The 11,972-nt window shown below is 44.4% G+C and overlaps 1 protein-coding gene across 1 annotated transcript; it reads right to left on the reverse strand.

Annotated features, from left to right (window-relative positions):
* Positions 1-6,841: 6,841 nt before the first annotated feature.
* Positions 6,842-9,724, reverse strand: LOC119367024 (receptor-like protein 45). The gene is made up of 3 exons (XM_037632661.1): positions 9,243-9,724; positions 9,002-9,148; positions 6,842-8,919 (listed from the first exon to the last, which is right to left on the reverse strand). The coding sequence occupies exons 1-3, from the start codon at positions 9,643-9,645 to the stop codon at positions 6,842-6,844; spliced, it is 2,628 nt and encodes an 875-aa protein (XP_037488558.1). The 5' UTR covers positions 9,646-9,724.
* Positions 9,725-11,972: the final 2,248 nt, after the last annotated feature.

The following is an 11,972-nucleotide window of genomic DNA, read 5'->3' on the forward strand; positions in this document are numbered from 1 at the left end:
AATTAGGCATCTGAGAAGCTTCCTACGAGGGTGGGCTAAGCATCTTAGTGGGGTTTATAAGATTGAGAAGGAACAACTCCTTTCGCTTATTCAGTCCCTTGATGTAAAAGCTGAGAACATGATCCTGCCAGCCTCGGAGCTTCAGGCGAAGCTCGATGCGGAAATGAGGCTGAAAGAGCTACTTCGTGAGGAAGAATTAAAGTGGGCGCTTCGGGCCAAAGTCCGACGGGTCGTCCAGGGGGACGCAAACACACAAGTTTTTCACATGATTGCTAATGGCAAGCATAGAAAGAAGAGAATCTTTCAGCTTGAACAAGATGAGGGAACGATTCTGGGTCAGGAAAATTTAAAGCTATATATTACTGAGTATTACAAGCAGTTGTTTGGACCTCCAGAGGAGAACTGTGTGTCGCTGGATGAGTCTAGGATTGAGGATGTGCCTCAATTGACAGCTGTTGAGAATGATATTTTAATTGCTCCTTTCTCTGAGAAAGAGGTTTTTGAGGCCATTTCCCAGATGAAGAATAATAAGGCTCCTGGCCCGGATGGTTTCCCGACCAAGTTTTACAAGAAATGTTGGCACATTATTAAAGGAGATCTATTGCCTTTGTTCAATGATCTTTTCGCTGGTCAGCTTCACCTTTTTAAGCTGAATTTTGGAACGATAACACTTCTTCCCAAGAAGACAGAGGCGGTGCGGATTGAGCAATTTCGGCCAATCTGTCTTCTTAATGTGAGTTTCAAAATTTTTACCAAGGTCGGGACGAATAGGCTCACACAGATTGCGCATACTATGGTGCAGCCTACTCAATCTGCTTTCATGCCGGATAGGAACATTCTTGAAGGGGTGATGGTCCTGCATGAAACGCTCCATGAAATTCACACGAAGAAACTGGATGGAGTGGTTTTTAAGGTGGATTTCGAGAAGGCGTACGATAAAGTCAAATGGCCCTTTCTACAACAAGACTTACGTATGAAGGATTTTGACAAAGCTTGGAGGCGCCAAGTTGAATCTTTCACGCAAAAAGGGAGTGTTGGAATTAAAGTGAATGACGATATAGGTCTTTATTTCCAGACACACAAGGGCATGAGGCAAGGTGATCCAATGTCTCCTATCCTCTTCAACATTGTTGTTGACATGTTGGCAATCTTGATAGGAAGGGAAAATGAGGCAGGGCAAGTAGGTGGCTTGGTGCCTCATCTTGTCGATGGTGGTGTGTCCATTCTGCAGTACGCCGATGATACAATCATTTTTATGGAGCACAACTTGGTTAAGGCGAGAAATATGAAGCTGGTATTGTGCCTATTTGAGCAATTATCCGGTCTGAAGATCAACTTCAATAAAAGCGAGTTGTTCTGTTTCGGTAGAGCCAAAGAGGAACAAGATGCTTACAAGCAACTGTTTGGTTGCGATTTGGGGACTCTTCCGTTCACTTACCTTGGTATCCCCATTCACCATCGTAAGTTAACTAATAGCGAATGAAAGTTTATCGAGGATTGGTATGAGAACAAATTGAGCTGCTGGAAGGGCAAATTTATGTCGTATGGAGGCCGATTGATTCTTATTAATTCGGTGCTCATGAGTTTGCCTATGTTTCTCTTATCCTTTTTTGAGGTTCCAGTTGGAGTTAGGAAAAGGCTGGACTTCTATCGGTCTCGTTTCTTCTGGCAGAGCGATGAAACTAAGAGAAAGTACCGCCTAGCCAAATGGGATGTCATCTGCCGACCAAAAGACCAAGGGGGTCTTGGGGTTGAGAACCTTGAAGTTAAAAACATATGCCTTCTAAGTAAGTGGCTTTATAAGTTATCTGCCGAGACTGAGGCAACTTGGGCACAGATTCTTTGTAACAAGTATCTATACTCTAAGACCTTGTCACAGGTGACGGCTCGACCCACTGATTCACCCTTCTGGAAGGGGTTAATGAGGGTCAAAGCTACTTTCTTTCACAGAACAAAGTTTGTTGTCGGTGATGGCAATAACACTCGATTCTGGGAAGATACCTGGCTTGGTGATGCACCACCGGCACTCCAGTATCCGACGCTTTATCGCATTGTGCAGCGACGGGATGCTCTGCTTGCAACGAGTCTGCAATCTGCTCCTCTTAACATCCGATTTAGGAGGGTGCTTGTGGGTAACCGGTGGGAGGCTTGGATTCATCTGGTGAGTAGACTCATGGAGGTTCAGCTTACTCATCAGCCCGATCAGTTGTGTTGGAAGCTTACTAAATCTGGTGAATTCACAGTCAAGTCGATGTACATTGATGTCATCAATTCTAGTGTAATTCCTAGTCCCAAACACGTTTGGAAAGTTAAGGTTCCTCTGAAAATCAAAGTGTTTATGTGGTTTGTGCATAAACAAGTCGTTCTAACGAAAGATAATTTGATTAAGCGCAACTGGACATGATCTACTAGGTGTAGTTTCTGTGATCGGGATGAAAATATCAAGCATCTTTTCTTTGAGTGCCCGATGTCGAGGGTGTTGTGGCGCTCGGTGCAAATTGCCTTTAACATTACTCCTCCGAATTCGGTCAGGTCGTTGTTTGGAACGTGGCTGGTTGGTATAGAGGCCGAAACAGCTAGACAAATTCGAGTGGGAGCATGTGCGTTGTTATGGGCAATTTGGAACTGCAGAAATGACTTGGCTTTTAACAGAACAACAACTATTCATTTTTTGCAGGTTCTATTCCGGGCTACTGCGCTAATCCGTACGTGGTCATTACTCACTCCGACGGAGGCCAGGGCGCGTTTGGTTACTGGATCTGTCCGGTGAGAGGTGGTAGCGCGGGATTTCTTCAACCGGTTTGGATGGCGGCAATGTAATATAATAGGCGCTTTGTTTACCTATCTCTCTTTACTATGCCAGCCGGTTGTGGCTTTTGGGCCTTGCTTTATTTTGCTTGCTCTTTGTGAGCCAGTATCCTTTGTTGCAGCACTTTGCAAGACATTGTTGAACTACTTTTTAATTTATAAATGTGGCCGTATGCATCTTTCTGATGCAGAGGCCGGGGAACCACCCCTTTTCGAAAAAAAGTTAACCCCTCTAAGAAAAAAGCAATGTAGTCAACATCATCGTTAGTATTAGTAAGGTTCTTCCAACTACAGGATAGCAACAAATGTGTGAGCATAGTGAAGGTTCTTCCAAATACAAATCCAGGGGTACACTTTTTTGGCATATAACTTATGCTTTGTTAGTCCAATTCGGTATCTTGGTTATACTGAAAATCCATGGGGCCTTATATATTTGGAAGGATGGGGAAAGTTAAACTGAAAATCCTAGGGGACTTTATATATTTGGAAGGATGGAGAAAGTTAAACTGAAAATCCTAGGGGACTTTATATATTTGGAAGGATGGAGAACACGCCGCCGCAACTTTGAGCCAGCCACACGCATTATTGGTTAAATCACTTTTGAGTTTATTTGTTGGTTCCTTCAGAAAAGATGAGCGCAAAGTGGCTGAGAAGAGAGAAACCGTGAGAATTGTTTTATGAGGAGACAAATTCTAGAGAGGCACACCCAGTCTTGCATCTTATCATCAACCAAAGATACCCTCCTTACAATCCAGATACATATTGTTTCTAGTGTTACTAGCATTATAGAGACATAATATTTAAAAAAACATTATCAAGACATTTCTCGCAAAAAAATCAAGATATTCTAAAAAAACATTATCAAGACATAATAGAGCTAAGAAAATGGACATACATCTAGCATTGAGGATATCGAGAATAACATCACCTGCTCTGATGATTCCCAGCCCAAAACAAGTCACTATTCACCAACCTTGGGAGTCTTCCTCAAACTGGAATTGTACTTTTACGGTGCCAAGTTTGCCAAAACTTTTCCTAGTTAAAAGAGCTTTAAACATCAGATGTCCCTGCTATTCAGGGAGACAAACTTCCTTCCATCTCACTAGATGGTACTTCTTGCAAAAGAAAGAAAAATCGGCACCAAAAGAAATCCAACCATCTCACAACCCCATCAGTAACCGTGAGATCCAAGGGGGAAAAAGGACCCGTGAGACTTAGTGAAGAACAAACTGGAAATATTCCTTCTTACACAACTTCTATAAAGCAACAAAAGATATACTCCCTCCGTTCCTAAATACTCCCTCCGTCCCATAATGTAAAACGTTTTTTGACACTAGTGTAGTGTTAAAAAACGTCTTACATTATGGGATGGAGGGAGTATAAGTCTTTGTAGAAATTTCACTATAAACCACATACGGATGTATATAGATGCATTTTAGAGTGTAGATTCATTCATTTTGCTCCGTATGTAGTCCATAGTGGAATCTCTATAAAGACTTTTATTTAGAAACGGAGGGAGTAGTAAGCATATTTCACAAATAATACATGCATAACAGGGAACCAATTTGCTACCCATCTGCCTGTGTTGTTTACAAACCATCACCGTTCACCAGTATTCACCATCAGCCCTCTCTCTCTATATATGACTATTACAGCTTAAGCACAACATGCCGTCCAAATGAATGGCAAAACACAAATGCAACAGTGGCCCAAAATGCCAGGACGAATGAAATAGCGCTGACCACATAGAGAATCAGGTCAGAATCATCACCTCCTACAGTATCATTCGGTACCATTGGACTTGAACTGGAATTGCATGATTTAAGGTTGTGGTTTCCTTTGTAACTGCTCATATCGAATGTGCTGAACTGACCACTAGCCGACCCAAACGGACGAAAAGCGGACAAAAGCGCCGCCCGTTTGGGCCGGCCCTTTGAAGTTGCTCTTAGCATCTGTTGACACCATATCTATCTGTTCGACACCATATCTGACCGGTGAGCTGACGCGGCACCAAAATCTCACGTTGTTTGACCCCGGCGGTAAACTATACATGGGCCCCACCGGTCAGCATCTACACCCCCTCTCTCTCTCCCCAAGCATTTCTTTTTGGCATTGTACCGAACAGGTCGCGCGCAAGCATGCGAGGCAGCCGTGGCGTCCGGCGAGAGGCGCACAGCCAGAGGTCTTCAGCCGGCGTCAAAGGCCACCCGATCGTCGCCGTCGGTGAGTTCTCGTCACCGCCGCCCGTTCTGCAGCTTCTCCCCGCCGCAAGTGCTGCTGCAACTTCCCGCATCCCGCCTCCCCGTAGGGCACCGATCAACATGGCCGACATAGACACACACACCACGCCGGTATGCCGGATGCCAACCAGGCAAGCACGCACACCACGCCCAGCTGCCCATGCCCGCCCAAATCCGTCTTGCAGCCACGTTGGCTTGTCTGCGGCCAGCAGGGCCCGCTGAATCACCCTGCCGGCGTCCTCGCTCGCGGCGCTCGGGCACCTGGCGTGGCAGACCTCCTTGCGGCCGCGCACCTCGACCCAGCGTTGTGCTCCTGGATGCTTCATGCTTGCAACACCATCGCGGCCTGCGTCGGCTGCCTCCGCCATGCGCTCCCGGCTCCACGAGATGATATGGCCGTGCTCACCGCGCCCGCCGCACATTCCTTGAGGCTCATCAGCGATTACGGCCTCGCTGTGACGGTCCGGGGCCACGTCGGTGAGCGCTCCCGGGCGCGCATCACGGGAAGCCGCCGCCCGGCGTCGCCATGCTCGGACGTGGTTGTGTCACGGAGCAGAGAGAGATGGAGGATGGGGAGTCTTCCCTACTGTCTGCGGAGACCTCGTCGCGGCATCAACCAAGGCAGCGACGAAGAAGAGGCCACACCAGGACGCCTGCGAGGTGTTTGGTCAAATGCGAATGCGAAGGAGGCATAGGAGTGCTAACATTCCATTCTAACAGCGTCACTTTTTCCGTTCCATGTGAGCACTGACATCGGTCAGATTCGGCGTCAACCGGTGCTAATTGAGCGATCAGTATTTTCAGCAAACTGGTTTTGCAAAGAAATAAAAAATAATAACATGATGGTATTTTGATTTAGGGTTCATTTTTTTCTTTTTTGCAATTTACTCCTCTCGCTCTCTCTCTCTCTCGAGTGGCCTTGCCGTTGCTGAGCACGGACCCTGTGACCCAGTGGCCCTGAGCAGCGTCTTCATCTCCAGAACGCCCGTCGCCGCCGTCCACCTTGAGCGTATCGACCGCGCAGGTGCCTGCTGTTGCCACTCGTGCACGCGTCTTGTTGTGATGCTGCGGGTGCTCCAGCCGATGAAGCTCTCGCGCGCATGTCCGACCACGAGGCCTACCTGTCTGAGCCGCCGGGTTTTCCTCTAGGCGGTGAACGCCCTCGATCATGGCGACCGCCATGGTTACGCTCCATGGTAAGCTCTGCATCTTCCGGACGGATATGTGCCAAACTAGTGTTTAGCAGAAATCAATCGGCGGCTAGCCGGCAGCCATGGCAACGAGGACAGCATGCGGCAGCCAAAATTCATTTGCTGGATATTTCAGATTCCGTTCCCTCAGATGAACCAAGCAAGTTTCAGTTTTCCCCCATTCCCTTCATGTTAACAGAGTAATTTGATATCCATTACGGTTGTGTTAACAATGCCAAACCAAACAACTTCTAAATATTAGACGCTTATTGCAGTTCGACTTCTTGCAAAAGGAATCATCGGCTCTGAAGAAATCCAACCATTTCACAACGCCATCGGAGACACTTAAAGACAGTTCCTCGGCACCGGGACATATTTTAAATTGAAGTTTATTTTCAACAGGCTTCCTGTGAGATTTAACCACCTTCATACAAAAGATCAAACCAGAACATTCATGCTGAGACACAACTTCTATAAAAGCAATAAAAGATGACATAGTTTACAAAAATACACGAATAGTCGATAATCGGAAAGCATTTCTTGAAGCCTGTGTTGTTTACACATCATCATCTTTCACCAATACCTTCTCTGTGTGTGTGCCTATTACAGTTTGAGTATAACACGTTGTCCGAAGGAATGACAAAATACAAATGTGACAGTGGACCAAAATGCCACAACGAACGAGGCGGCACTTATTATGTACAGTATTGGGTCCGAATCATCTGGCGTATTTCCTACCGTGTCCTTCCGTGCCCCGGGACCTGAACTGGAATTGCATGATCTAAGGTTTTTGTTCCCTCTGTAGCTGTCCATATCAAATGTGCTCAACTGACCGGTGGCTGGTAGACATCCCGATAAGTTGTTGTACGCCACTGAGAACATACCTAGTGATGACAGCCGAGTTAACTGCCATGGTATCAATCCATTCAGCCTGTTTCCTGATAGATCTAAACTTTCGATCTCGCTCATATTTGCAAAGGTTGCAGGAATTGGTCCAGTCAAGAAATTGTTTGACAAATTGAGAGACTTGATATGGCTTAAATTCCCTATCTCCCATGGAATTTCACCTGACAACATGTTTGCTGATAAGTCAATGCCAGACATCGACATGAAGAAGTTACGTCCATATGTGTATGGATTCCCTTTAGTTGTGAAGGTGAAACCTCCGAGGACATAATGGCTGTCATATGAGAAGTCCATACCTTCAAACCACTCTCCAAATGTACTAATACCAGTAGTTGTCGGCCAAAAGAATTTATAAGCTTCGGGGTCTTCAAATGGAATGCCACCAATACATGGTGGTACAGAACCCGAGAGTCTGTTGTGAGAGATGTCAATTAAACTCAAGTGTTGGAGACGACATAGATTTGAAGAGATCTGTCCCTCAAACTTATTTCCGCCTAACAAAAGTAGATTGATTTCAAAAAGATATCGTGTCCACTCAAGGTTGCCTGTGAACTGATTACGGCTGAGATCCAAAGCTGTAATGAAGGAGTTGTTGAAAAATGCATCTGGGGAGCCTGACAGTGAATTCCCAGATATACTCAGAAACCAGAGTGGTAATGTACGGCTGCAGTGTGGTATAAGCCCGACAAAATAGTTTTCAGATAGATCTAACAGTCGGAGACTTGTTAATTTACACATTTCTGGATGAATGTGACCACTTAAACTATTTCTAGCAAGGCTCAAAGCTTCCAGTAAAGGAAGATTCCATAATGAAATGTCTACTTCTCCAGACATCTTGTTACCATGTAAATCCATGACTCGGACATTACCAGACAGATTTCTAGGAAGAGTCCCTTCAAATTTGTTGTTGTCTAGGTATATTTCCGACAAAAATGACAAGTTACTAGCCCTGTCAAGTATCGTGCCCCCGAGATTATTGTTTGAGAGCTTCAATATATTCAATGCAGAACAGTTCGTGAACAAGCAAGATGGTACCTGCCCTACAAAGTTGTTATTTGATAGGTCCATAATTTGAATCCTGCCAATGTTGCACAATGAAGATGGAACAACTCCAGATATATTATTATGAGAAACATCGAGAATCCACAGTTTGGGAAACATGGAACTGATATTGGGCGGCAGCTGCCCTTTAATACGGTTCAGAGATATGTTAAGTAGTTGAAGATCAGTTTGGTTTTGCCAACTGGGGTATAGTGATCCAACTAACGAGTTATTTGAAAGATCCAGGTAAGCTAGTGTCGCTTCATTTGCTAACAGAAAATTAGGCATGCTTCCTGGCAAATCATTGTTGGACAAATCAAGAAATTCCAGATGATGTTGTGTGCGTAGGAAATGTGGCTCTGTAAGCATGCTTTTATCAAGATTACACCAAGAGAGCAGTAGTGTTCTCAATTCAAATTTAGGTACCCAGCCATGCATTTTCACTTGAACAAGCAAATTAGTATTCCTGGACAGATCTATTTGTTTGAGCTTTGTACAGTTTCTTAGCCAGAAGAAATCAAATTTACCGCCTAGCTTGTTTTTGGATAACCTGAGAGTTTGAAGCAGTGAGGAACACTTCCAAGATGAGTTTATAGGTATGTGTCCTTCAAAGAGGTTTTCTGAAAGATCCAGATACTCAAGGCGTGGAAGGCCAAATATGGATGCTGGGAGGCTACCACTCAATTGATTAGATCTCATATGCAGTTCTCGCAAGTTCTGGAGATTGTTTAAACCTGCCATGATATATATGCCTTTTAGAAGTAAAAATTAATTGTACCAACTGATAAGGGATGTCAAATTGATTAGTTACAATACCTGTATTCTGAAGAACCCCACTCATGTTGTTTCTGTTCAGATTTATGACCTCCAGAGAAACCATTTTGTTGACAAATCCTGAGATATCGCCTATGAAACTGTTATCACTGAGGTTGAGATACTTGAGCTTACTCAATCCTTGGAGACCTGAAGAAATTGTTTGATTCAGAATAAGATTTTTGCAATCAAACTTACTGGAAGAATAAAATGGAGTTGCAAGCATGCAACACAAGCCACATACCGTCGAAATTTTGTAAACAAGTGAAATTTGCAGAGAAATCCAACAGCTGAAGCTCCCGAAACGAAGAAAAGATTGCCAAGTTCAAGTTCCAGCATGCAGCTTCCATGGGTTGAAATAATGTAGAGCCATCACTATTATGGATAGGGATTTGCTGGTAGATCGGGTGAAGATCGAGACGCAATATTCGTCGCGTGCTATTGTCGCAAGTGATCCTTTCCCACGAGCAGCAGTCCTCACCGTGTCCCCACCAACTGGGAACCTCGGACTTCGCGGTCATGAACCAAGAGCTAATATCCATGAGGGCCGCCCTTTCCTCTCTTAAGCAACTTGAAGAACTCGGAAGCATGGAGTGGACTACGCAGAGGACCAGGAGCAAGCATCCCCATGACAAGTAGCAGCCCATTTCAAAGAAAAAAACTCTACCTTATCCCGCGTGCTCTATGGTGCATGCTTGGGAGAAAGATGCCTTTTTATTGTTCAGCATTGAGACCTGCCACATGGAAGAATTGGATGGTTGAAATTGTTTGGTGTTGTGTACATGAGCTGGCTCAACGTCGAATTGAGCCACTTGCAATATATGTATGTTCTTTTTTTGGCGCGAATATATGTGCCCACCCCAGACAGAAAAGAAAGCATTGCTTGAAAAAGCTTGCTCTACAATAATGTACAGTGTTCCTAGTATTTGAGTTGAGTTAATTATATGTTCTATTTGGACCTAAATCCAAGGTTCCGAATACAAATAAAGTGGCCATTGTTACCATCCTTCACTTCTGAGAGAAGCTGTAGATCCGATACATGCTACAACAACACAATTTTTTGCATGAACTGTTGAACTATGTTCCACTAGTCTCCAGATAATGGTACCGGTCTACATCCTAGTCGTACTGGGAAAAAACGCACTAAAGATCAAATGTAGCATCATTGTCTTTGATGTTTTTAATATGGGAAGTGAAATTCAGAAAGGCCACCTCTTTGTACAGGTGGCCTACAAGCATGTCCATGTACGCAGATTTGTCTTCCAACTGCATCATTCTATATTGTCAGTGGGTGATAGAAGTAGAACTAAAAAGAGGTAGAAAAAGAGATTCATCACACCAGTGGTTTTTGCCTTCTGCTGTGGCCAAGGGGCAACTTATGCCATGTGTTCTATTGGTAGGCTTGGGAGAATGGTGTCTGCTTATTGTTCTGCTCCCTGTGTTGTTTATAGTTGGCTGTTGGAATGCTCTACAGTTGCTTAGCAAAAAAAGTTTGGGTATGGTCAAGGTAGGTATGCTTGAGCAGCGGAAATTGAAGTAATGGCATTGTTGACGTATTGAGGGACATTTTGTTCAAATCCAATTTGGCGGATAGCCATAGACATAACACTAATGACAAATCATTGGTCGTTGGTGCATCATCAATGTGTGGGCTTAACTGCAAAAGATCTTATTCTTGACCACAAATCTGTCAGCTACCAGCTCTGGGTTGCAGGCCATGAAAAGGAAAGTTGCCAAACTGAACGCTTCTTCTTCGGTGCAAGCATATTCTAGGTTTTAGCCGGACATATATACTAGCTGAATGCCTGAGTGTCGCTAGCTAATTGTACATTTAACGTAATTTACGTACGCAGCCCCCTAATCACTGTTTTAAATAGCCCGCTAGAGCTCCGCTATAGCACGCTATAGCGTTTACAAAAGGTCTTGCGCTAAGAGACTTTGGTCCAAACAAATGAACAAACATTTTAAATAGCGCGCTATAGCTCCGCTATAGCACGCTATAGCATTTGAAAGAGGTCCGCCGCTAAGATGCTTAGCGCGCTATTTAAAACTTTGCCCCTAATAACAAATGAAACCATTCCGAAGTGCAAAACGATCTTATGCTTTTCCTATGCACAAACATCTGCCAATTCAGTCGTAGCAGCAGGCGTCCTCGAATTACAATACATGTACAGTATGGTTTGAGAGCAAGATGTCTGATTATTGTTCTGCCCCTTGTGGTTTTTGAGCAGTGCTATAGGGACGACCCGGGGCACGACGATTAAATCCAGCCGAGGAATCTCTAGCACAGCCCAGCAGCTGCCGCTGGATCCCTTGTCGTTCAGTTATCGCCCACACACGATTTCGGTGGTTTTTATAATTGGCTGTCCAAACACTATACGCTTGCACTTGCTTAGTAAGGTCAAGTTAGGCATGGGAGCCCCATCAAGCACTAACCTTGGGCGTATATAATATTATGCTCCAGACACTTTATGGACTTGAGTACGAGCACGAAAGGTCTTACAGTTGAGCAGTTTTAACATGGTCCCTCTTACTCCCTCTTTTCACATGAAAAGTAAGAGTATAAAATAGATCTTAGCAATTGATCTCATTAATTACTGGCTTGATTACCTCACATCTAAAAAGAGGAGGTAAGAGGGACCATATTAAAATCTGCCCTTACACTTGGTATGGAGGCAAAAGAGGGGGGAAGTTTCTTCTTCACTGCATACCTTACCTATGCACAAGCATCTTGCCAATTCAGTTACCGCTGCAGTGATAGCAGAAAATTTCCTCACACCCGTGGAAATTTGGAAGGATGACGGCCATCTTGTTCTCCGACGCCCGGCCTAACTCCCTGTTAGAAAAAGCATAACTCAATCCCCTAACTAGTACTCCTCCCTAAAGAAATATAAGAACACTAACGTAGTGATATAAATGCTCTTATATTTCTTTACGGAGGGAGTATCTTGAATTCTTGGTTGCATAAGGTGTG

Source organism: Triticum dicoccoides, chromosome 2B (genome assembly GCF_002162155.2).
Source record: "Triticum dicoccoides isolate Atlit2015 ecotype Zavitan chromosome 2B, WEW_v2.0, whole genome shotgun sequence".
In the NCBI taxonomy this organism is placed as follows: Eukaryota; Viridiplantae; Streptophyta; class Magnoliopsida; order Poales; family Poaceae; genus Triticum; species Triticum dicoccoides.